This window comes from Drosophila obscura, unplaced genomic scaffold (genome assembly GCF_018151105.1).
Source record: "Drosophila obscura isolate BZ-5 IFL unplaced genomic scaffold, ASM1815110v1 contig_192, whole genome shotgun sequence".
Lineage (NCBI taxonomy): Eukaryota > Metazoa > Arthropoda > Insecta > Diptera > Drosophilidae > Drosophila > Drosophila obscura.
In genome coordinates, this window is record NW_024542781.1 from 2,026,886 (window position 1) to 2,054,798 (window position 27,913).

The 27,913-nt window shown below is 40.3% G+C and overlaps 1 protein-coding gene across 1 annotated transcript in view; it reads right to left on the reverse strand.

Annotated features, from left to right (window-relative positions):
* The window catches only part of LOC111074880 (G protein-coupled receptor kinase 2), a 65,144-nt gene that overhangs the window by 9,781 nt on the left and 27,450 nt on the right, over positions 1-27,913 (reverse strand). The window contains exon 3 of the mRNA XM_022367856.2: positions 23,742-24,262. Coding sequence (XP_022223548.2) covers positions 23,742-23,793 — 52 coding nt within the window. The 5' untranslated portion in view covers positions 23,794-24,262. The remainder of the gene's footprint in view (positions 1-23,741; positions 24,263-27,913) is intronic.

Genomic DNA, 27,913 nt, shown 5'->3' on the forward strand with positions numbered 1-27,913 from the left:
CCATTTCGAAACATTCATCTCATGATTTTAATGACGTTGATTCGCTGTACAAATTTCCAATGAGCGAATGGAAGGAAACAAACAGTGCACCATACGGAAGTTTTAAATCCAAAAAAGATATCGATGCTGCGTTGGAAAAAAACCAATGGCCATAACTGATTTAACGGATGTTTAAAATTATGGAAATCGATGGAAACTTCTTCTGCGATTATGGGTGGGATAGAAAATAGATAGATAGATAGATTGCCTCGACTGTGGAACCTAATCCAGTAAATATAGTCAGAAATATTCTCATTTAAATCCCCGCTTAACCAAATAACAGCTTAAAGCCATAATCCCCTCATCAGTAAGGGTATGAGGGCGCAACCGAAACGAAGAAGAGGGGAAAATAAAAGCAGACCCTGTCACGTGAAGTGCATGTAAATGAATGTTTGATTGCGAGTGGCAGCAGCAGCAGCAGCCACACGCCCACTCCCCAACGTCTGTGTGTAAAGCCTCTTAAATGCGCATATCGTTTACCACCCATCGCACCCACTTCTCATGTGCACCCCTCCCCACCAAGGTCATAAGCAAAGGGCAAGGGCAACGCACTGCCAGAGAATGCATTTATCGGTAGTCAACGAGTCGGCAGATTAACCAACTAATTAAATGGGATAATGGGATTCCAGAGGTATGGCCGGGAGTGTGGGAAGAGTTGCGAAAACGAAATCCAATCCCCAGCATCAGAATTAGCAAGAAACTTGTGTATATGGAAGGCAATTAATAAACAGAGCAGGAAAGCCCATTAAATGCAATTTATTATGGCAATATTCGTAGAACGAGTGCCTGGGATAGAGAGGAAATGCTCTTCAGACTGGATGGAAGATGGAAAACCAAAAGTATGGCCGGCAGACAGGCATAGTGCTTAATTAATTAACTTTTAGGCCAATATTAGCATTGAGGAAGGCATGCAATAAAACACACTCAACGCGAGACGTGAGAGAGCGAGCATATGAATAGATACATGGCATAAAATAGTTAACAGCGATAGAGATTTACTAAAACGATGTGGGAACACTCTACAGAAATATCCTTCTGCATCCGAATTATTATAATAATAATTATTATATGTAAAAAAAAAAGGTTTACCAACGTGGGGGACATTCTCTCTCTATTCTCTCTGTACTCGAAAAAACAGTTGCGACTGATTTATTTAGTTTGAAAAAACTATGCCTTGTAAATCCCCCTGTGAATATTGTCGAATAAATACAGATATACCCCTCGAAGAACTCAAAGAATTCTCTGAATCAATAGATACATAGATTCCTCCCATTCATTGCCATTTGTTTTTACACTTGAAATCAAACTCTGATATACGAGGAATATTCATTAAAATTCCAAACACAAACAGAACAAAAAATTCTATATAAATCTCAACATCGAAAAAGTAGAGAGCGTATTCATTGGATTGCCAAATGGCACACACAAAAGAAAGAAAAAAAACATCCACATCCGCATCCATGCGCCACCAAGTGCCTTTTGCTGAAAGATACGAGTGTATTTCTCTCTCTTTGTTTTTTTTTTTTTGGACATCAAACCAATAGTTAAATTAGTCTGTTTTGGGCCATAAAACAACGGGTGGGGGTGGGTGTGGGGTTGGGTAAAGCGCACTTACCCTACGTTATAAAGTATTTTACTGCCAGAGAGCATTATTAATTTGTTTTATTTTTGTTTTATTTCCCAAATGGCAGACCTTTCCTTTCATTCCCGACCATCATTCTAAGCGGCTGCCTGACGCCATACAATTTGCCGCTTGGTTTCCTTTGTCTTTCAGGCTTCATTTGCCCCAAGGACACGCAGGAAAAAGAAGAGCCTTTTGTGCGAAGGTTTTTTGGTTTTTTAATGGCAAACTATAAAGTAAATATGATTCATTTCCGAGGAAGTGGACCCTCTGTTAAGTTCTGTTAATACCCAAATTTAAATGGCGAAGCATTCCACCCCGTAATTTCAAGTGTCTTAAGTTATTTATTTTAAAAGGTTTCCACCACCAAGTACTTTAAATTCTGTCCTGACATCAAAGGACATCTTCCCAACTCGTTTATAAGCTGTTTTCAAAAATGTCAAAAATACAAACTGGCTGTCTTGGCTGTCTTGGCTGTCGGTCTTTTCCTTTTACGCAAGGTTAAAAAGTTCTCCCGAAAGAATTCTTCCGTGTTCCGTATTCCGTATTCTGCATTTGTTATGCTACTTGGCCAATAAATGGACATAAGCCAGCTAACAAAACTAACAAAGAAAGAATCTGCACGAACGGAGCAGCAGCAGCAAATCGCTTTTCCCTCCTCCGTTTATATGGCGCACATGTTGTCGTAAAACGCACAATAAACGAAGCGTAAACATCTCGCACTGGAGGTTCTAAATGGAGGGCTGGAGAACAGAAGATGGTCATGGCAGAGCACGACCTCTCAAGTACTACACTGCGTATACGTTATGGCTCCCAGGCGAATTACGAGAGATAGGTTACCTGTGCCCAGAGATTATCTCTGAGACGGGAGTCTGGCTGAGTCTGCCTCGCTCTCTCCACTACCTTTGCATCGTCCACATTCCAACCCAATCAACGACAGATCTGGGCTCCTTCTACATCTCCTTCTGCAGTTCCATGCTCCTGTTTCATCTTTAATGACCGCTCACGTTCAAAAGACGTTTGGTCCAGGAGCTCTGCGGAGTTACCAGGCGGTTTCTGCGTCTAATGGCCGATATAAAAACTGATAAGCATTTCTCTCTGTGTCCACGACATTTCTTTCCCTTAATTAAAGAGGCGTGGCATAGGTTTTGCAAAACTGTACAAGAATATTCGGCCAAAAACGTCTTTGAGAAGAGATTTTCTGCAAATACGTAGTTTCGGGGGACCGCTTGGGAGCCCCAAAAGCCCACCGGAGAGAGCATTGTGCAAATATCAACAGCACTGCTTGCCACGCCCACAATAACCACTGCGCCGCCTTCGCGGCCCAGCCACCGAAAGAAAAACATTGCGGTTTGGCATTGTTTTTCTGTGGAGCAGAGAGACCAACAGGCAGCGGCAGGCAAAGGCTGTGGGGCATGGGTAGTGGCAGGGGCAGCCTGTTTCTAGCATACAAATTTTTACCGGGTTCCTACTTTTGGCGCAATGCGCCAGCCCTAACATAGAAATATACTGCTATACCCTGACAGAGAAAGAGTATCACGATTATCATACGATTTTTGAAAATTCAAAGAATCTACGAAAAAATAGAGTATTTTTGCTGATGATTAAGAGACGTGTGCCTTATATGAAACGCATCACCGACCGAGAGGTACTGCCGCATGACGCGCAACAAGTGTAACAGTAAATGGAGCAACGAATGGAAAATAATATGAAAATCCAAATAAGATGCTCTCCAATCTCTCTGTGTTCTAGGAAAATCCCAAATGAAAAAAACCTCACAAATTACAATACGATATGCATTCTCATAGGAATACTATTGCATTTGACTTTCATGGAAAAAAACAGATCAAAATGGAATGATAATCTTTGGTATGAAAAATATCATTATATGTATATGTACATATGTATATCCAAAGTTTATCATAATTATTGTTGACTGAAAATACCTATACTCTCTAGTTTTTTTTTGTATGGGAAGCGATGAAATTCCAGAAACCGCGACTTGCATGAACTTGTAATATAAAGATTTTTTTGCATGAATCTCCTACGTGACGTTTGGTGTAAATAAATGATGACACACCATGGTGGCAGGCGAGCACCACTCCCTTCCGCCCCCCCTTACTCTGTCTCGTGCTCTCTCGAAGGGGTGGCAAGCGGATGTGGTGATGTGGTAGTGGGTGGGGATTTGAAAATCAAATGAAATTGAAATGTTTTTAAATTCAGACGTAAATATTGCAAAAGCGAAAACACAATGCAGATTCCTCGGTGTATGTGATGTTTTCCACTCGCACTGAATGGGAAATGTGGAAATTGAAATGGAAATAGAGACGAAAAACAAAACAGAAATGTTGACTTTGACATGGGTCCGGATAACGCGAATATCAACTAAATGACAGCCTCAAAATGTTCTCCAATTCTATATTCCATTAAAACTGATAGTATTTTTTGTATAGGAACTAACTTTAATCGGAGCTTAAATTGTGGATTAAATTTTGCTTTTCTGTTATATTTTTGCCAATACCAAAGAATTGTGTTTGTACTGCACATACATATGTACATATGTATTTTTTAATTTTATCTAATAAAAAGTTTTATGGAATTTTGGACTTTCTATGACCTTAAAGGCTTAGGCAAAGTTTTGGTTAGGGTTTCCTCTTTCAATTTTGGGTATTTTCTTGATTATTTTTGCACTTAATTCTTTTACGGAGAGATATATATATGTATATAATATGTATGTACTACATATGTCTAAAATATATGTTTTAGTTAATTCAATTGTCCCCTGACTTTCCACACTCACACACACATTTATTTACGTCTTCTTCTGTGTCTGTGTGTTCCTGTATTTTCCACTTTGCCACTTATCCTTTTTTAAGTGACTTTTCCCACTTTCAAGAGTATTTTTCCTGCTACAATTTTCCACTTTCAAGTTATTTTCTCATTTTGGTTTAATCAGCAATTTTCCACTCGCTATATTTTTCTCCTCTCTCTCTCTGGTCTCTCTGTCTCGGGCACTTTTTTCTCCTCCTATCTATTTGCTAGTTTTCTTTCCTTCTATCGCTTTTCTTTTGAAATAAGTAAAAAGTTTTATAATTTATTAAATTAGTATTATGAACGTGCGATGGTTTTTTTTTTACGCCAAAGCGTTTTTCCCCTTCATTTTCAGTCTGTCCGCTCATTTCACTTAACCACTTTTCCTGTCACAGTTTTCTCGCTGCCACTCTTCTGCCTCTTGCCCTTATTCTCCCCATCTACATAGATAAATGTATGTATGTGTACGTGTATATATATGTATATATAGTGCAACATTCAAGTGCATTTCTCGTTATAATAATTCGCTGTCGTTGAAAATTGCATGAGAGTAGCATAGGAGGAGAAGGAAAACTATAAAATAAAATAATATAAAAAGGAGGAAAACTCATATCCTACTCAAGTAAATTGTCGCCGTTGCATGTTTGAGTGGGTTGTATGTATAAGGTTTCCTTCCTTCTCTCTTCTAAACGAGTACGTACATATATATGTACCATATATAATGCTCCAAGGGCTGCTGCCAGCCACCTCCTCTTCACAGAGTCAAAGTCAGAGGACTCTCCACCTTCTTGTGGTTGCCCTTGCCACAGCCACTTCTGTTGATGCTGCTGCTGTTGCTCCTGTGACATTGTATTTTGAGAAATATTTCACGCCAGCTTCAGCCCTTTACCTCCTTTACTTTGGCCGAGTTTTCCTCCGCCTCTCTCGTTAACTGCCTTTCACGCTCCTACAAATTTCCACTTAAACCCAGTCTGAACGACATTCGTTTCTATGAATTCCCATTAGTTTTAGCCCAAGTTGTTGGGGGCAATTATAATTATTGTTTCTCTGGCATTCTGGCAATTCTAATTATTTAACTGAAAGTCGCTGCGCTCAAAAGTTGCCACCAATTAAACTTATGAATCGAGTGCAAGAGTGCAACTTTTTCAATTTCCTGCTGCTGCTGCTTCTGATGCAACTGTTACGAATAGTTTTTTTTCCTGGAAGGTGAGGCCCTGAAGTCCTTCCCTCGAGTGGTGTACTATGGTGCCACGTTCCAATGACATTTCCACCAAGTAGAAACAACTCCTGTTAAAGGACAAAAAAAGCTGCTAAAAGTTTGAGCTTCAATTTAATGGCTAGGGCGACAGGCAACAACTTTATTTTGGCTGGATTGATTGAAAGTTAAGGAAAAGTTAAAGCAGATGGCAGCAGCTAGAGAAAAATTGGATAAGCAAACTAAAAATTAAGTACTTTGATAAAAGTAAATGGCAAGGAAGAAGGGAAAGGCTAAAAGGAAGCAGCTAATGGAATTAGGAAGTAGGAAAGTTCTTCTACATTTATCTGAGAGTTAAATTAGACTGTGGAACATTCAAGGAATGTGGGCACAAAGTTCTTTGAATCTAACTTCCTTTGAATCAAATACATGGTAAGTAATAAAATGAAAAGAGGCCTCTAGATGGTATTGTATCATACCATATTGTTCTACTAATATTAGTCTCTGGAAAATCTGTTTACAAATACGTTTTCCATCACTCCAATCCACACACAAAAGTTGTGCCTGAATCAAAGGAATTTCCTATACTGACATCCCGTAGTTTTTACTGGAATAGTCTTTATTTTTTTTGTCATTGAAACAGCAACAGCTGCGACATTTTCCTTGGACTTTCCTTCCTGTATTTTCTCTTTCGATGCCCCCTTTTTTGATTGCGGAAACGGAAACTATGGCCAACACTCCACTGCCCGGCTGTATGTCTATTTTTCCTAACCATATTTCATCCCCTTTTTTTGAGGGCCAATGTTGATAAATGTTTTTTAAAGCACTTTCTGAAGAATGAAGGCGAAGAAAACCTGTTTTGATTTTGGAGCAAGGGAAATATTGATTTTTGATTAAATTTGGGCTTATCTACGGTATATTGGCCACCCGGCAATAACTAATTGCAGACAAGTGCTGGGCCACGTTAATAAATCGTAGTTAACCCTTGTTTTTGCCGTCGGGGCAATTGGCCGGCAAATTTGATTAACCTTTCGATGGATGTACGCACTCACGTACGGACACACGAGCGGCATAAAATAATAAAATCATGCAGCCATGGCCAATGTGAGTGTGCTCTGGCATCTGTGTTTGTGGTCTCCCTTTCACTCACTCTGGCAATCTTTCTCGCTCTCTTCCTCTTTCTCTCTCTCTGTCTCTCGTTTCGAGTTCTAATTAAATGTACCCCCCAAAATCGAGGCACAAATTAGTTGAGCAGCAGAATAAATCCCACACACACACACACACACACACACACATAAAACTGCTGTTACACGTTGCCTTTTTTGGCAGACAATATTTCTTGAAAAATTTCGTATTCTTGCACTCCTTTCCCATCGATTCGAATTTAAAAAAAACCATCGGTGATAAACGTATCGTGAAAAAATCTAAAATATTTATGAATCTTTCCCCCAAAATGAATGCCATCTTTTGTGGCAAGTTACGAGCTCCATGATGTTGTAATAATCATAAAACAAACAAAAGAGAGAACCAAAAATAAACAACAAATAAGATAAACTCAGGCAAAGGACTCTGAGCCGCAAAGATGGAACAAAAATTCAACAAAACAATAAAAATCAATAAAATTTATTTAATTTGTTGCTTCTCTTCTCTCACTCGCTCCCTCTCTCTCCCCCTTCTTTTGACTTTCATTCTCTTCTTTCGAATCTCATTTGATTAAGCATACGCCACGTGTACCACACAGATGAAACCCATTATCGCATGGAAAGCGCCATTTGAAGATGATTATTTAATACAACCCTCCCATTTCTGGCGACAACTGTTGTCAAGGACTTTGACCTGTTCATAAGCGACTGCGGCAGCAGCACGTGGAGTCGATGGAAAGCGACAATAAACGAGAAAGAAGGCCGTCAAGGACGAGAAACACACATCAAAGGCTGAGGGCTTATGGCTTAACAAAAAAAAATAGGAATACAAGGAATAACACACAACACCGGGGATCAGCTTTGCGCTCTGTCACTCTTCTGTGGATATTTTAGCAGTTGATGAAATTCGAGTTTTGTACCGTGTTGTTCCTTAATTAAATAAAATAAAAAGCCTGTACCCTGTAGCCTGTAGAGATCCTGTGCTGCTTTCAACCAAAACGAAAAGGAATTTGTAATGCAAATGCCTCGACACTCTCGAAGGCCCGCAGGAAACCACCCCCACTCTCTGGGGTGCGGCGCCACAAACATTTTAGGCATGCCACAGAGCCAGAGAACTTGGAATTGCAAATTAGATCAAAGACATTGCACGTTCCTCGCCCAATGCCCAGGCATTTCTCTCTGTATTAAAATGCAATTTCCTTAGAGCCAGCAAAAGACCCAGCAACAGAAAACAATGCTGCAAACACACACACACACACACAAAAATAATAAAAATAATCAGGCAGCAGGCAGAAGGAGGCAGAGGGAGAAGCAGGAGAATGCCAAAAGTTCTTTGCCAAAAAAAAAACTTTTCACACAAAGCCAAACGAAGGCGCGTGTCTCGCATTTCAACTTTTGGTTTTTGCCCAAAGTGTAGTTTGTACATAATTTAAATAATTCTGACCGGCCCGCTGACAGCAGCAGCACTGCTGGACGTGTTGCTCGTGTCGTCGTGATTCGAGAATTGTGCGATTCATTTCATTTCGATACGGCCCCCGATACATTCGCCCCTCAAGCCTCCTCCTCTGGGGCAGCAACTGACAGAAAAAAAAGGCTGCCAACTGGTAAATGTTGAATGTTGAATTGGTAAATGGTAATTGGTAAAACGGCAGCAGCAGCAGCTTGGCAAACTGTCGCTACCTGGCAGCTGGGAAGCGTTTGCACATTGCACAGCTGTCAAAGTATTTGTCAAAATGTTGCATATTTCAGCGTCAGCAATGAATTTCACAAATGCTTTGCGCCTTTTTGCTGATACATAGTTGATCATCAATAAAGGGTAGCATGGGGTATATTAAAACTATATTGGAATAGAACTGAACAATAGAGATAGAGAGGGAGAGTGGCGAATATTTTTAAAGTATGCTTTCAGAATGCGATATTTCTGGGATATTTTATGCTCTCCCTCCATCCTTAAGTCTCCTGTATGTTTTGCCTTCTCTTTCTCTCATTTTCATTAAAGGCGTCTTGCGGCAGCGCTTTTCGGTTGGACTGCGTTTCTGACCGATATTAATGCGTAACAAGTTTCGATTTCGAGGCATTTGAAATGGAATATTAGTAGCTTGAATTGGATTCCCATAAAAAGTAACCATTTTTGATATGCAACATTTTCGTACTCCGAATCAGTCTCCATCTCAATTTAATCAGGTATTATTGAGTCGACTCCTACCGTATTTATGTGTTCTTCTCACTACACTTTAGCAATGAATATAATCATTTGGTCTGGTAGTAAAAACCTGGCCACAGGAAACCCTGTGTCTCATTGAAGTTCATCTTTTAGACTTTTATGCTCGGATATCAATTTAATAGACTCTTTCGTGTTGTATCCCACTTTCACTTTATTGTTTGTTCTGCTCGAAACTTTGGCACATTTTTAGCTACAACACTCACACACTTGCAAACACACATTTGTTCATGCCACCATTCTGCTGACTCCCAAAACTAAAACTAGTTTCCCCATCTAATTGCTATTGGCTTTTATTTTAGTATTTTTTTTGGTTTTTTGTTTTTTTTATAATTCTCTGAACGTGTGTGAGTGCTGTTGGAAAAGTATTTAGTTGCACAGAAAAATGTTGAACAACGAAATTTTGTGCAAGTAGAAAAGCTAGATGCAAGTGTTTCGACTTTGCGATACCCAAATCAATTAACAATTTTACCTTTTCAACATTTCTAAAGACTGAAAAATATATGAAGTTCAATTCAAAATTTGTAAGTAGCATTTTTCCAGTACATTTTCTGTAAAGATCTGTTCAAATATAACCTATGTATACACGTAGCCCCTGCAACCTGCCAATTGCTAGGTAAGCCAAAGAAAAATAACCAAAAAAAATCACTTGTCTGTGTAGAAAATGATATTGTTGAGGCTGTTACTCTTTTGCTGTTGCACTGTTGCACATACATACATACATACATACATACGTACACAGCTATGATTGCTGCATTCAGAGTTGTACAACATTTTGTGTGTGTAATATATACGTTTGAACATATGTATAAGTGATTTAACGAAGGGATTGAGGGGAATGGCAATTGATGTCAGGGGAGTATTTTCCTACATTTTCATTTCTTTACATCAATGTCCCACAATGAAAGAGATGCTCTCATCAAATTTGCTTTTGGGGGAAAATGTCGCCAAAAAGATTAATCTTTTTAATTTCAATTATCAAAATTATTTTATCAGTGTCTACATTTGCATATGTAGAATATAAGTATATATTTGTAGTTACTAGTTCAAGTTCTTCTATAGTACTTATTCTATTTTTGTGGCGTTCATTAGTCGGGCGCATGTTTGAAATAGAAGATTGTATGATAAGGCAACCACTTGGCCGGCAAATTGCTGATAACATGAGAGCTTCACATTTCCTGGGGGTTTTTTTTTTGGGGCCAAACAATAAACCCACAATTATTCTCAATCTAAGGCAATTTGGCAAAGGCTTTTCATTCATTCAAACAAGAACAATTATAGATCTACAGATATATACATATATACAAAAGATAAATGTATGCATGTATATTCCTTCTACGAGTATTGGGTGCAAAACAAATCAATTAAGGCTGCACAATTTTCGTTGCGAAATTGTTATATATTGACACACAGCCAGCCAGTGTGAGTGTGTGTCTGTGCGTCGTTGTATCTGTATCTTTTAGTGGCGTTTGAATTATTTATGAATGAATTTTATTAGTTGCCCTCATTGCCGGCTCATCAGTGTCCGCTGACTTGACATTAATTGCAGTCGAGTGGAGTGGAGTCGCCTCGAGTGGAGTCCGATACACACACAGACTGATAGTCTCTCTCTCTCCCTCCCGCTCTCTTTCTCTGCCATGAGCAAACAGTCAATTAAATGCTCTATATTTTGCCAAACATTTGATTTCATTTGGGCTCCAGATACGACACACTCGTTTTGTCGTAACTGGTAGATAAATGTTTGCTTTTGATGGAAAAAACAAACACAGATGCCGCATTCCCACATTAGAGAGAAACCAGAGCGACAGAGACCTGGTATTGGCAGCTCATTTGACAGCCTTACAACAAACATGATCGATGTTTCGTTTTCGTTTACGTTTTTGTCTGATTTAAATTTGCATTTAGTTTCGAGAGTTACGAGTGTCTGGATGTTGCTTGATTGATGGTTAAAATACATCTAAGCTGGTTTTTGTGCAATTTTCAAATGAAAGTTGCAAATGCAAGTGCAACCACTCTCCCTGCCTCTCTCTCTCTCTCTCTTTCTCTCTGTCTCTCCTGCCACGCATACGCACTTTCTCTCAGACACTAATTTGCATAAGATACACATTTCTGCTAGATAAATATCCCATCATCTGAGGGTAGAAACTTTTTGAGTTGTTTTTCTGACGGAATACGAATTTGTTCTTCTACAAACTTCTGCAAATGCAAATATTTATGCAAGAAGCCAAGAAAAGACCAGCAGTTAGAATAAACAATTCAATTTAACAGCAAGTCAAGTGACAGTTAATTAAAAATATAACGAAATTATAAGAAAAATATTCAGGGCTTAAGCGAAAGCTAAAGCGCAGCCTTTCAAAGGTCTTTTGTTGTTTTTCATTCACATAATCTTATTTTTAGCTGACATTCTAAGAGGGAAAATGGCAAGCAAACGGCAGTGGGAAAATGCATTGACAGCAGTTGGAAAATGCAATGACATCAGTGGGGAAAATGTTGGAAAAGTAAGCAGAATGCAGAAGCACAATGCCACCCGACGACAACGCATTCTAAAGCGGCTTATGCTCTTGTCTATAATATGACATAAGAGTGCGTCCTACCGCCCATCCACCGCCTTCGAGTGGGGTGGAGGAGGATATTCCATTACAAATCGCATTGGCATCGCATTAGGCGGCTTGTGAGTAGTAATTATAATTAAATACGCATACTGAATGCAGGAGCAGGCAAACAGACAGTCGATCCCCGGCGTATACGCAATGCTTACATTGCTCATAAGCCGTGTGGCACATGCAGGAATACGAAGGATGTAAAATGCATGAAGTGCCAGTAAGAGGGCCTGCAATTACCATGTGGCATGCGCCACAATTAATCCTTCATTTATAATTAGTGCCACATTCCGCTGACATTCCGACATTCGACTGCTAATTGGCGGCTTCCATTCATCTTCCATCCGGCAAAGGCATTCTGTCAAGTGTCACGAGTCGGAAAAATCAAATAACAAGCAGATTTCCACCAACAATTTGATTCCTGGTGGAGGGTAAGTAAAACACAGGCAGCTGATTGAGGGGAAATGTGAAAGAAAAGGAAATATTTGAGGGGGGAAAATGAAAGACAAGGAGATCTCTGGACGAACAAAATGTGGCTGCAAATAAAAAAGACTGCAGCCATATGGCGCCAAGGAGCAAAGATTTTCTCGAGCATTTTCAGTTTGATTGAAGGATGGGGCGAAGGTCCCAACTTTAATTGCAGCAATGGAAGAAACGAATGAAGGAAGATGCTGCCAATTTTGATGGAAGAAACGAAGTAAGGAGCTTCCATGTTTCACTGAAGAAATGAAGGACGAGAATCCTGTTTGCAGTAATCACAGCTTACAAGGGATATGTGTAATTCCCTCTCTCTTTCTGTCTCGCCTCAAAATGCGCTAAATATCAGCAATCGAAATAGTTGTGGCGCCTCTAAGCCATCATACATATACATATGCAGTAGATATATCTCGTACTCGTACTCGTAATTGCTGTATTTATATCCTGATATCGAAAGCCATAAATCCTCTTACTGCACTTTGTCGCTGGATGCTATTAAATCTATTATTCCGCTGTGTGGGTGGGTGTGTGTGTGAGTGTGAGTGTCTGTGTGTCAGTCATGCGTAATGCTTAGATAAACATGGATGCTGATTAAGGGTTTCAGCATGGCCCAAGATTAGTATATGATTTAATATTTATTTTCGCGTGGATGATGCCACAAGCATCACAGTTATGATTCTGCCGTTTGCAGCTGCCGGACGGGGATTATCCCTAAGATTAACCCTGTATCTGACTTCAATGAATCGGTTTTACCGATTGACCGCTTGACGAATCATTGATTTATTGGCTAACGAGTCATGGATTTTATATTTTAAAGAAAAGTCTTTTTCATTTGTATTCACTGTACTCCTTGCACCGTGCACAGTGATGTCCAACAAAACGCAACCTACATGGGTTTGATTTGAGTTTGCCATTTTTATGGGGAGCCATTCCGTTTGGTGCAGCAGTTGCATGCCACATGGGACACCAAGTGAAACCAGCAACCAAAAACGAACAAAATAAACAATGAACTGTTGGTGCGTAGTTTGGTTGCATCAAGAATTTAATTGAAATTGCATTTGCAATGCGCTGCGCTCTAGAGTCTCAACCAATAAATACAATCAATTCGAACAGTATTTTTTCCAGATCATGTCGATGTCATTGCGGATGACGAATGCGTTGAAAGGACTTGCACATCTATTGTGTTTAATGCCTATGAAGCGACAAATGCAATTTAAATGTGAAAAATGTCAAATGGAAATTGTCAAAAAAAACCCTCCACATCGATAGACAATAAATTTAGCTGTCGTTGCATTTTATAATTGCTTTCAAGCCTCGAGCGGCGGCGTTTACCTTTGGTTTCGTTGACATTTATTTATTTGCTTTGGGGAATTGTTGCCGTTGCCTTTGGCTGCTGTTGCATTTTGCTGTTTCTGCTGCAGTCGCAGTTGCTGCCACTGACAGCATTTCAAGTTTCTGGCACATTTGGCAACCAATGAAGTGTAAAGAGACCTCTGCGGCTGCTGCTGCATTTTAGAAATTAAAGCTGCTGCAACATCAGTACAATCCCAATCGGGTTGGTGTACGCTCTCTGATGCCGTCTGATGTCCAATATCTGATGTCTGCTTAATGGATAATGGATGGGTGTGTGTGTGTGTGTACCATGCGATGCGATGCGATGCGCTGCGTTGTGTATTCTGTCGAAAATTGGAATTGAAATTGATATGCGAAACGCGCGCGTGAGAATCGCAGACCTGCCATAAACCTGAAATGTTGTCATTTATATTGCAAAATTGCGCATACGACACGTTTTGTCAGCAAGAGAGCCAACAGACGCAACAGCAGCAGCAGCAACAGAACCGTCAGCAACAGGAGTAAAATTCATTTGAATGTGCATTACGTCTATGCGAAACACCACTGCCCCCTGCTACTCCCCCCCTACTACAGCACCCCTACTACTGCCCCCCTTCTACTGCCACCCTGCCACTGCTACAGTGGTTTTAAAGGAGTATGAAACGGATGTTATATCTTTGGGCTATACATATTTATTATGGTACCCTTGTTCCACTAATGCAGATACGAATGACGTTGATTAATTGCACAAATCTCGCCATACTCGGGCGAACACATCATAAAATATCATATCATAAAATACTACTAATACTACTACTACAAAAATATCAAAAAATTACAGTAGTCCCAGAAAATACTAAAAAATACCACAGAAATACCATAAATTAAAATATTCCATAGACCGTCTAACAATCTCTTTCTCACCCAGTGTGGCCTATACAGCAAAAAATTGTACTGCTTGAAAGCAAAATAAAAACTTCTGGGGAAAAACTTTCATGCACTGGAACCAGTGGAACCAGTGGAACCACTATCCTCCGGCAATGAATAAATATTCTGTGGCACCCCACCAAAAGAACTGGTAAAAAGTTAATCAAATTCCAATATTTTACAAGGCAACACCCACTCACACAGTACGAGAATGTACATAAATCAGTATAGTGTGTGTGAGTGTGGAAAATCCCTGTAAATTATGTCCCCATTTCAACACTTTAAAACCAGCAGCAAAAAAAAAAAAAAGGTAAAAGCCAAAAGAAATAATCGTTAAATAATCGTAAAATGTCTGCAAATAAATATTTATCGATTTCTCCATCACTTTCTCCATCGTTGGCCCAGTGTACGGCGGCAGTTCCTTCCCCTCCCTCTCTCTCTCGGTCTCTATAACTCACTTTCCTTTCATCAGCAGAAAATTTTCACTGCGACACTTACATTTTCATGGCAAAGAGACGCAAAAGCATAAAATATGCCAAAGTTCCGTTTCTGTCACTCGTCTGTGTTTTTTTATTTTTTTATGGCAAAGACATAAAGCAGGAGAAAAAGGAGGGAATACTGTATATTCTTATATAGGGTATTCTGCCTTCAGCTACAAGAAGGAAACTTCTTCCTTCCTTCCCATGGGACTGGGTACTTCATGGTACCATGCAAAGTATGGGCATTCTTTTGTATCATTCTTCGATCTGTGTGCCTCTCAATCCTAAAGATATTTGCCAGAAAAAATCATAGGAATCCTTTAGATCGTTTCACTTTTAGCTGCCACACAGGGAGAGAGAAACACAGATGTATTTCTAACTAACTTTTGTCTGCTGCTGATGGTGTTTCTGTTGATCAAAATTGCTCGTAAAATGGCCAGGAGACAGCGCCTAAAAGAAGCGCCAGCACGCACACATTGTGCTGCGGGGCCATCAATCATACGAGAGGGAAACCCCTCTGGGTAGGCCAAACCCCAGATTCCTGCTTAACAAAGACAAATAGGCAAACGGCTCTCTGGGATGTTTTGACCAGAAGAGCGGCTTATACAGCCAGGGGTCCTGTCTATCTGTCTGTCTGTTGCCACGTTGTATTTGCGTACACATTGCGCATACATACGTCGCTTTGCCTTGCCGACAAATTAATCACAATCTCTGCCTGGCCCCTCCCAGCGACCAGCCCTGCCCTGGAATTCCTTGGAGCGCTGGAAAATCACCCATCACTTTGCGACTTTTGATGCTTTTGAATTTATGAGTCTAGTCCTCAGCATTTTCCTTTCTCTCCCTCAAAATTAAACACAATAAAAATAAATTAATGCTGGCACAAAAATACATATATAAAATAATTTTGCATTGAATTTGTTATTCATCCTTCACGACTTCATTCCGCACGATAAACAATGCACAGAATATAAAAAATTAATTGTCAAAACAATCAATAAATTTGGTTTATGGTCGCGCGGGAGACTTGTGGCAGGCAGGCATTCGGCTAATGGCGCTTAAGTCGATATCCCTCTCCTTCTCTGCCTCTTTCCCTCCACATACACACATCTTTTTCTATCTGTCTGGTCTGTCTGTCGATCTGCGCTGCTTTTCAGTGGGCAGCAGACTTCTTTTTGCTTTTTATTCACCCAAATTTTTTTGGGCCTCGCACAAACCATATAACAATAGCAAAGAATAGATTGAAATTTGTTTATTTTTCGATATTTTTTATACATACATATATGTACAATATTGTAATCCCCTGCCGCACTGTCTGGGCAGGTGAAGCCAGAGGGGGGCATGGGGTATGGGCTGGCTGCGTGTGCCGAAATCCCAAACATTTCTATAGGTACAAAATAATTGTTTGCGCCACGTACAACAAAATATAATGTACGAAAAGAGCTTTTTGGAACATTGTTTGATTAATGAAAATACCATTTTTTCAAATGAAATATTCAATCGGATGAAGGAGAAAGTAATAAAAAAATAAGAATAAAAATCAATTGAAATATGAAGCACGCGAACAGAAAGATGGAGAAATAAAGAACAGAACAAGTAGAATTGAACTTTAAGCCCACAAATTATAAATGGAGACAGAGAACAAAGAGCGTTGAAATACAAGATATAATCCACAATAGGAGAGAGAGAGAGAGAATGCGTATGAGAGAGGTAGAATTAGTCACACTTGTAGCTTGTTTGTTTCATACCGACTATAATATAAAAAGCTTTTTGGCTATAGTTCTTCAGACCTGTAAATGCGAAACTAAACCCATTTTTGAAGCGAAACTCCTAAAGCATTGGAACAAATTTACAGCTTCTACTAGAGACAGATAGTGCGAAGCGAGAGAGTACTATAAGCCACACTGGAAGAGTGAAAATTGCCAAAATTCTATCGATTTGTGAGTTCCCTTTAGTTTCTGGCTCAAGTAATTTTCAATTACTGACATTTGCGGGTATATATATTGTGTTTGCATGAAATTTTAAAATATTAATCGTACAACTTCGCAATGGCCATTGGCAGCCCCCCTGGCGGCAGTATCCTGTGTGTGTTTGCACCGGGGGTCGGTACCCTTTCGTCCTGTCGCCCTGTTGTCGTCGTAGTCGTCCCTGTGGTCATTAGTGCATGCATTTTTAAGCATGCTAGCGACGACCGCAGAGCGGGGACACATTCGTTCCACAGCTGCAAGGCAATACGGGTATGGATATCCTGTGGATACTCCCCCATCCCTAGATGTTCCATTTTTTGTGTGGTTTCATAATAAATATTACATTACGCTCCTCCTGGTGGCCAGACTTGAATATAGAGTCCAGTCCACACACACACACACAGCAAGAGCTAGTTAATGATAGGTGTAGATGTCAGGTTGCAAATGAAAGGGCTTTAGCATATAAATTGAGACCATAAAATGCTATCCCTATTTAAAGGAGTGATTTCTCCCTCTGAGATTACCTTAAATAAAGTCATATTGATTGACAGTCAGAGATGGAAATCGACGCAATTGGATAACAATAAAAAAACCAGCACAAAATATCCATTTCAATCAATTAATGAGCGACAGAATGAACTCCAAGACACTGACGAAGATAAATGATACACCAAAAAAAAAAACAAGAAATACCCATGAAATATATATACATACATATGTATGTGTATGTGAATCTTGGATAAAATGTTAATTTGAATATTTCTCATATTTCGAACAGAGAGAAACGCTTAAGCATTTCGATTAAATATTCATTTGCTGACGCAGCAGCAACGTCACTTAATACAGCATTTCATTTCATTCGATTCGATTTCATTCCGTTTCTCATTCTTCTGGAGCAACCCGACTTATCGATGCTAATTTCTTATGTTTATTGACGTTTTGCCTACGTCAAAAAGCAATCTGTGGGGACTGCTACCGGTTTTATAATCTCTTCACATTGCCACAGCAAATACACTAAAACAAAGTGCTATCCCCATCAAATTATGACCAAGATTTCAATCAGAAAATGGGGTTTGGCAGACAAAAGGACTCCTTGTCTTCTGTAATTAATAGAATAATAATGGAGGAAACTCCAGTGTTCATTGTCTCTGGGTTGAAAGGTGAACTTCAATCAGCTTTCAATGGTTTCGACAGCAGCATCTATGGCCCTTTTGTCCGATAATAATTGAAGTGTAAATTAGCCCGGATTATGTTGCTACAAAAGGTATCTAAGGGTTGCTCTGCAGGAGAAACTTAAGATCTGAAAAAGGATTAGCCAGCTAGCTGATGTGTGATGTATTTGCCCTACAGAGCAGCTAGTCACACGTAAACGTAGGATTTAAAATGTTTCTCCCTCCCTATAGAAATGACATGCAAAACAATAATAACTTAAGTACTCTTCCCTCCCTTTATTTTGATGATCTTTCTATACATATCAATGTCAATGGGCTTTTCCCTCTCTCAGTCTCGCTTTTGATTACTGGGTAACACCTCTGCTTAAACCCCCGCCAGAGACCCCTCTATATGCATCTCCGGCATAATATTTGTGTAGTGCTTATGCGCGTCAAAGTGTTAATGAATATTGTTTATGCCCGTCAGCGGAAATGTTCAATGGATGGGAGCTCCCAGCTCACGAGTGTCTGCCAGATGGAAGAAACAAAACAGATCTGAATGGAACGGTACAGAATAGAACTTAATGTCAACACTCGATGGATAGCAGTAGAAGTGAATGTATGCTGATGTGCCAGTGCCCCAGCAGCAGTTTTGCATCGACAATTAAGTGGCAGCATTGGTTGCGTGTGGCACTGCAATCTCTGTCCCTCTTTCTGTCCCTATCTCCTTGCATTTCATGCCAATCAACGCATCTTCAATTTGCAAAGCAACAATCGTTTTGATTGCAATTACCACGCAGGGACACAACAGAAAGATTCAGTTGTCATTGAAAATTAGTTCATTTCGATGAGACGGCTCTGCTTCTGCTGCAAGTACGTTATGTTGCAACTACTGCAGGAACCCTAGAGCACAAAAGACACACGACACGACAACACACACACATATATCAAACCGCTGCGAAAGCCACAAATGCCAACCTCCTGCATCCACTTCTCTCTGTATACTTCCGAGAATCAGGATGGGATTCATCGATGTGGTGGGTGGGTGGTTGCCGGCTAGTTTTACTCCCAATTAGAGCAACAATTCCTTTTGGTCTCTGGTCTCTGGTTTCTAGCCTCTGGCCTCTGCCAACAGCCGTTCCTTTCCGTTTGCGTGCGATAATTAACAACTAGATTTTTAACTGTTTAGCATACAACCGACAAAACATAACCTGGGGGCCGATAAACAGAAAACAGAAAAGAGAACACAGGAGCCGCTGCTGTAGCCGTTGCCAGTGTTGCGTGTTGCCTTGCCACATGGGCGGGGGACAGGCAAGTGGTTTGACTTGACCATGCGGTGTCAATGAACCTCTGGGAATGCTACTAGTAGCCACAGCCACACAACTTTAATGGAACGTATTTCTACTTGTATTATTCATGGAAATAATGCATCTATTAAAAGAGAGTAGAGTAGACTCCTAGACTCTCCTAGACCCTCCTCCAGACTTTAAAACTCACCGCCCAAAAACAAGTTTTGTGGCTGCTGCTGTTGGACGATAAACTCCTAACCGTTTTTGTTTCTGTTTTTTTTTTTTATCGGTAGAGGACTGTACATATAATTCCAAGAGCTAAATGTTCTCTATAAATTCCGTCTCTTAATGGCTGATAACCAAAGTGCAAAAGCAACTTTTGACTTCTAGCGACAGCAAAATTAAATTTTTCGCTTAATTTCCAACTTCAAATGGTTGGCTGCTGCCTTCTGCTGACTGCTGCTGTTTTCTGTATATTTTCGAGTCTGGATTCCCACTTTTATTCTGCATTTAAGAGTGGGATACACTGGCGGACTGGGAGTCTCAGCTCCCATTGTCATTTTAGAATTGTTTGAGTCAATTTCATGCAGTTAGAGTCTTGGAGTTGGAGTCAAATGGAGTTCCACTTCTGGAATAATCAGCATTATTGGTGGACATTAGCGTAACATTTATGCGGATAGCGCTCCTTCTATGCCACATCCGCAATAATGATAAAAATAATTAAAAAAGTGGAGAGAAGAAAAAAAATTTTAAAGAAATTAAATAAATATAAAACGAAAAAGTAGTTATACATATGTAGGTATATAAAAGAAATAAGAAAATAAAACAAAAAGAACAAACACAAGAGAGAGGAATACACAAAATAAGAGAAGAAAGGAAAGTCATTAACACAAAACGTAATAATAATAAAATAAAATATTAAAAAATAAATAAATAAATACCAACAACAACAACAACATCGTTAAGGAGCTGCTGTTAAGGGGCAAACAAGCACAAGATTCCGGGGAGTGACTCTGTGATTTCAAAGGGCAAGGGCATGGTAGCAATCTCAAGAGGTTCAGCGGCATGGTGGCAATTTTAAAAGGGCCAGGCAATCTCCGAGTGCAGCTGCACATTGACATCGCATCGCATCGACAAGCCACAAGTTTTGCCGATAAGACCTGTGTGACGCACTGTCGCCTCCTTCCTTCCAAGTGAGTGACGTCCGACGCTACCCGACGACCCCATTTGATCCCCCCACATGGCACACACATTCGCATGTGTAGGAATCTACATATAGAATAACATACATAAGTACACATGCTCGTAGATAGGCCACTTCGACAACAGGCCACAATATGTGACAGGCGGAGACACAAAACACAGCCCTGACAATCAACCAACTGATACGAGACAAGAGAGAATTGCTTTCGCCGCAGAGCTTTTGTTATAGAAATCTGACAGAGAGACAGCCAGACAGACAGACAGACAGGCAACAGACTGACTTCTGTAAGCATTCGGCCGACGCATTCGACCGACCGATTCGACCGCATATGAGCATTCCCCTTTGGGAGCATAAGCATATTATTATTAAATGAACCATAGATGACACATGGATTCCCTCCACACACACACACACACACAGGTAAAACAATTGACAATCTAGGAAATTTTGATATTAAAATGTATTTCATATCAGAGCAGACATCAAATGTCGGGACTTTGAGTGGATATTGATGTTGATATGTAAGTGATTTTGATAGCTAGGATATTTCACAAATATGATGACTGGAATGGAATATGTAGAAATATTAATAGAAGAGTGCAAGGAGAGAGAGATAGATAGCCTTTCTAAAAACTTCTACTGCATTCCAAGAGAATTCCACTAATCGTTGAAGTTTTTTTTTTATTTTAAAATAATTCAAGACTCAGAGGAAGATTACGATCAATTTCTATCAATCATTATTGCAATTCTTGTAACTATATTCCTTCATTGAATATGATTGCACTTCATTGAATTATAATCTTTAACATGTAAAACAAAATAAAACAAAAACCCCACCAACATGTAAGAAAATATCAAATGGTATACAATCGGCTTAAGAGATTTTTATGATTGCATGCAATTCAATACTAAAAAGTTGAATTCAATGAACTTGTGCTCCACACGATAAAAGTAATCGGATTCGACGAGGAAAGAGTTAGATCCTAATTAAGTACTTAAAGTCTATCAATCTGGTAAGAAAATACTTCAAATGCAATACTGGAAATAAGTTTTGAGCTCTGAACCAGAGCTCACAGCAAGAGCATAAAATTCCAGCTAAACAATTTTAGGACCTTCGATTTCTTCAACATTTTTCTGATAATTAATTTGTGGTATACCTTTGCCACACGTGAAGTTATATTCTTCTGCCTTAGATTGCTCTTTCGACCGCAGCGAATAAGTATAAAATAAATAAGAAAGCAAATTATATGAATGTATAAACATATGTATGTATATTTCCTCTAAAGATAACAATCATCTCTGCTCTGTTCTGTTCGGAATTGGCATTTGCATCCTTCTCATCATCTGGCCCTCGCGTGCACAATGGCTATGGAGCAAAATTCAGCAATAACTTTTCCCAGTCGAAAAAATAAAGAGAACTTTTAGAGAAGAAAAGCAGGAAAAAGGGGCAAAAAGAGAACAGCTCAAAGAGGAAGCAAAAAACATCAGAGTGTAGTAGAAGAAGGAGGAGAAAAACTTTATGGCAATGGATTTTCCTTCTTGTTGCCGGCGGCATTTGGTGGCGCGACTTCATTTTATGCTATCTGGCTCTTCTGCTTCTGCTTCGTCTTCTCCAAAGACAAATTCACTTTTTGACTCGTTAAATGTATTGCAAATGTTGTATGCCCCATCCTTAGGGCCATTTGCCTAGCCCCCACCCATTCTCCCCGACCCGTGGAGTCGACTCTAAAATATTACATTACTACAAATTGAAATTTTGAGCACGTTTCTGTCATTTAAATCTGTTGAAGCGGCGGCCCCTGAAAGCCTAAAAGAAACGAAACGAACGAGAGAGAGAGAGCCCAAAAGTATCTGCCAGATACATTTTGGAGGCAGACACAGACGAACAGACTGGGCAATAAAATAAATAACATTTAAAATGAAATATTTGATTGGGGGGCAAATGAAGAAAAGGATACACACAGATACACACACACACACACACACAAACACAGACACAAGAGAGTTCCATCATAGTTTTGGGTGGTGGGAGGAGACATGCAACATGCAACCACAGGCCCTTGAAGGTGACCTTTAAGCTTGCAGCTAAAACTTTTTTCGCGCTTTAATGCATAACTTTGCATAAATTTACCCTACCTCCCTCTCTGCTCCGCCCCCTGCCCACTTCACACACAAAACGAAGCATCGAAGAGCAGACCTAATGGCAAAAGTTGACTTTGCTGTAAATAAACAGAACAATGGCGGCAACAACAACAACAACAACAGCAGCAGCAGCACACAGAATGTAGCAGCGACACTGAACTTGAGGCAAGAAAGTGTGGTATGCGAGCAGGGGGGCGGGGGGGGATTGCAATTGAAGTGTGACCTCGATAACGAAGTGGAGAGGAGACGAGTCTAAGTGTATCTGCAGGCCGCGACGAGCGGCTCCAATAGAGCACTTAGGGCCCACAAACAGCAGCACGAGGCATGAAAATGAATAAGTTGCTGGAGCGCAAACTTTTAACGCTTCATTAACTTTAGATAAAGCCCAGGACCAGCACTAGAGGGAGAGATGAAACAGGAGGAAGGCGGCAGGAGCGGCTAGTGACAGAAAACAGGCGAAAGGCAGGAGATACAGGCAGCAAATACCGGCCAAAAGATGGCAGGCACTTTCTACCCTCTATATTTTCCCATTCCACGCAAGACAAAAACTCAACTTCAAAATCCTTGTAATTAAACAGGACACCCACCGCTCGCAGCGAAGAAGCAATACAAAAATCGATAACAAGGTGACAGCAACGCAGGCCACTTGAGCACGTGCCAAGGCTTTAAAGCAGACTCCAGTTAGGGCCAGGGCATGAGATGCAATAAATATATTTGTATATCGAATATATAAAGCGTACAATATGCCCCGCTAGAAGGATTGATCTCAAAAGATGAAAAGACAATGCTCAGAATGATTTATGTAGCAAGTATACTCCAGTTTGAATTAGCGTGGAATTTGCATTGCACCTTTTGGGGAGTTGCGTATCTCATTTCTAGTTTCAAACAGCTCCTCCTGAATGTGTTCTATGGTTTCCACATCTGATAGATGTAATATACGTAGTATATGTATGCACCCACTCCACATCCATTAACCATCGTTTTGTAGAGCTATCTCCACGCCACTCCAGAGTGAACTTTAACCCTATTTTTCCATCAATATTTAATATCCAGCCTCCCAAAAACAATTTTAAACACAATTTGCATACACATAAAAAAAAATAAAGGGGTGAATGCTTTTTGTGTGAGGAAGGGGAGTGACACTTACCTTCTCTTGCTTTCAAGTAGACCGTATTGGCCACAATATTCTCTAATTCCATTAGTTCCAGGTTGGCGGTTTTTTAATGAATCCTTTGGCGCTCTCGAAATAAAATACTGGCACACACACACAAACACTCAACGGCTGCTGCTGCTGCTGCTGGTGGTCTCTCCTTTTAATGTATCTACGGCTTTCGACTCCTTCTTTTGGATGTCTTTATCTCTCACTCTATCACTCCCTATCTCTCTCTCTCTCTCTCTTTGTATCAGTGGCGAGTATCTTTGTATCTCTAGACTTGCAAATATATGGCTTGATGGCTAATTTGGGGCCGTCGTCTATGGTCCGAAGTATGTGGCATCAGTGCTGACGACACAGGCGTCATTTAGTTTTCAAGGTATTGGAATTTCGAATAACCAAGCGAATATATTTCCCTTTCAAGTGCTTTTGCTTGATTGAATGTGTGTGTCTCAGTGTGTTTGTTCTCTCAGGCTGCGGGCGTTCGGCTGGCTTTTATCTGTGTATCTTTGTATCTGTAAAGAAAATTGCAAACGATAAAGACGTATAAATATCTTAGTTAATTGGATTTTGCAAGGGATCCCAAACACACACAGAAACCAGGATAGGGACAGGCATTTGCATGTATGAGGATGTCTATACAAATTACATGCGGGTTTGTGATTTCATTCAAGTTTCTCTGCCAGTCCCCCAAGCCCCCGCCTAAAGGCAAAAACTATTTTCTGATTGTGCAACAAAGATACTACCGTTCAAGTGGAAGATCCGGTCAACCGGCTAAGAGGAAGAGGGGTTAAGGAGTTCGGCATTTAAGTTGAATTTTGCTGCTTAAAATTTTGAAAATCAATTACTCTAATTTTTCTTTGGTACTTCATTCAGGAATATATCTGTCTGAATGAATACTACTACAAATGAAATGTAAAATGTAAACTCTATGGCTTGAAGCATAATTTTCCATTTGAAACTCTGTTTGTATGCTAGAAGGCAAAATGATAATTAAATTCCTATTGAATCCTTTGAACTCCTATGAAAACAACAGGTTTTCATCTTTCAATTGAAGTAAAATTTGAATAATTTACCCCAAAGGTAGAGTACCGTGTACTGACATATACTGACTCCCCATTAATTAGTCTTCATTAATGATATTCCCTCAAAATGTACCCCAAGCATTATTACTATGGAAAACCATAGAATTTGTTTTTAAATGTGGGTCTGGTAATTATTTATGTAAATTAAATATTAAATAAATTAATAAGCCAAACAAGTGAAATCTATTACTCTATTCATCATCATTCATGGAAATAAATGTTAGTACGAGTATCTTTGACATAATTAAACGTTTCCCAATTCAGGAGATGTGAAAATGAAATGTTTCTAGCTTTATTGCCAGTGAATGTTCATTCTGTTGGCATTTTGTGAACAGAAATTCATTAATATATCTTTGTACATCCATTGTTTCGAGTGTCTTCAGGCTACCTTCTATCGTTTCATCCATCTGTCGGTTTATCCTTGGGCTATATTTTGCCAACATGCAAAGTTAATTATATTCTCCATAATTTCAGAGCCACAACAGGCAGCCCTTGGGCTTCTTTTAAGTTTTTGATGCAAACGTACAATATCTCTATCCATCCTATGTATGTATGTATCTGTCCTTTGTGGCACATGCTATGTTTCATGCTCCTCCTGCTCTTCCAGGACGCATCTCTTGAGGAAACCTGTACTGTCTGTCTTCATGTACGTGTGTGTACTGGTTTTTGTCACCTGTTTTGTGTGCCACAAAAAGAGCTGCCTGCACGCGTAACCTCTTTTCTGTGTGTGACAAGAGTCTCATCTTGTGGCTGCCTTTGGAGCCGGAACTTGGGGGGAGCTGGGTAAAAAGCCACAGCATATTTTGCAAACCTTAAGGCATGGGACTGGCAGGAGGACTCTCTCTGCCTTCTGGAGGTGTCAGTAATGTGTTGTGGTCGAGACAGTGTGTCGCATTTATTAATCATGGCCAAGGGAAGTGAGAGCTAAAAACTGGGCGTAGGTGCAGACGTAGATACCAGAGAGAGTGATGGGAGATGTGGAGGCTGGAGAATGGAGCAATGGGTTTGAGGCTGAATAGTAGAGCAGAGGCTGAGGCTGATGCTAAAGCTGGAGCATGGACTGGGTGGCTGGTGCCATGTGGAGAGTGGTGCTACGTGTGGGCATGTCACCTCTTGTGAAGTGGAGTGTCACGAGCAACTAATAGCAAAATAATTGAATGACACCACATTTCTCTCTCCCTCTTTCTCTCGCTCTCTCTCTCTGTTTCTCTCTTGCTTTGAGTTCCAATAAAACCCAAGGGCGTGATGGCATTTCTTATATGTTTCCCCGCAACACTTTTATTGGGAATATATTTATGTATATTTTTTTTATAATTTTTTCACTTAACAACTTTTATGTGCGTCACTCGATTATTTGCCTTCTTTTTTAGGCAAATTTTTAATTAAAAATGAACTCATGATGGGACGGACGCACCACCATACGGATACGACGTATACACATGGGTTATAGATCTATTTGTTATGGCCATGTGCTAAAGAGGAGGAGGAGTACAGTGGAGGGTGGCGGTTGGAGGGTACGTTTCCGTGGATCATTGGCCGCTGCTTTGCGGCGCACATCAATCAGAAACCAGAAGCCAAGAGAGAAAAGTGTGGCCAGAAGAGCGAGTATTTATTTTCAAAATAAACAAATTCAAGCATTCAGCAATGCTGTGACGAAGGTACAGAGAGAGATAGATAGAGAGAGAGATAGATTGAGAGAGAGACAGAGAGAGTGAGAGAAAGGGTGCCGCTTGTCATTGAAGTCAAAATTAATTGTTTCTCAAATGCGTAACAAAATAAATAAACAAATCCACCCCCTGGGGATGCGGATCTTTGGGTCTTTGAACTATGTAAAGAGAGCGGAATCCCTGGAGGGAATGTGTTAAGAGAGGGGGTCCATTAGGAGAGCGTAAAACCCCAAAGAAAGGTACGCAGAAATATCTCAATTTTGTTTATATATTTCGCAACGGTATGCTATGGTGATCCGCAAAGAGAGCGAAGCGAGAGAGGAAGCAATGAAGAGGCAAGCACTGCAAGCTCTTCAAAATAAAGGCATTCCAGAATATTTTGACTACCATCAATTATATATTGATATCTTTCCATCAAGGGCCATAACTCCGCCATAAAGACCCCGAAAGAGAGCAAAAGCAAAGCTATGCAGATCCTTAAAGTGAGAGGATGTTGGGTGTAGGCTGCAGAGGGTAGTACCAATAAGTTTCGCTAAAACATTAAATATTCCTCGTGTTTTATCGGAACATGTCTGCTATTTTATTTAGGCCGAGGACTCTCATATTCCAAGGGTTGGGTGGGACTGCAAACTGCTGTACTTGCCTCGCCTCTGTGGGGATGGGGTGCATCATTAAGTACTGGACGCCAGCCCCGCTCGATTTCTGCCAATAAACATAACTTTTACTTTAACTGCCGTCCTCCATCTATTATTCAGACTTCAAATGGGAATGAATAAGCCCATTTCATTTATAGAGCATCCATCTATACTTTTTGATGCGTGGAATGTGGGGCATGAAGGGCATAAGGCATAGGACAGGAGGCAGGTAAGTACCGCCTCGTTCTGGAGGCCACTAAAGCTGGAAGCAACATCAGAGCGTGAAAGAGAGACTGGTGGAAAACGTTAAAAGCCTCTTTATTGAACATTTGCGCCATTAGGCAGGCGACTGGCAATATACGATAGGATGTGTGTGGTAAGGGGGATGGAAGGGACATGTGGCTCCTCCATTCATGGCATGATGCTGATTCTTTTTTTGCCGTCACGAGCATAAAAAAAAAGAAGCAATGAGAGAGAGAGAGAGAGAGAGAAAACAGCGATACGCAGCAACCGCCAAACGATGTTGTCAGTCATTCACTGACACACTCACACACTCACTCAAACACCCACACACTCACTCATACACCCACTCGTCATTCTGTCGCAGGCTCACAGGCTCACATGTGAGAGAGCCGTGCTGGGCCCCTGCATCACGGCGTAGGAAGTGATGTCCCATTATGAAAATGTTACGAAATGGCGTCAATGTGCATGAAGGCTCATAATGAAATTAAGCAGCTCCTGGAACAACAACAAACAGCAGCTGTGATAATGTGGAGCAT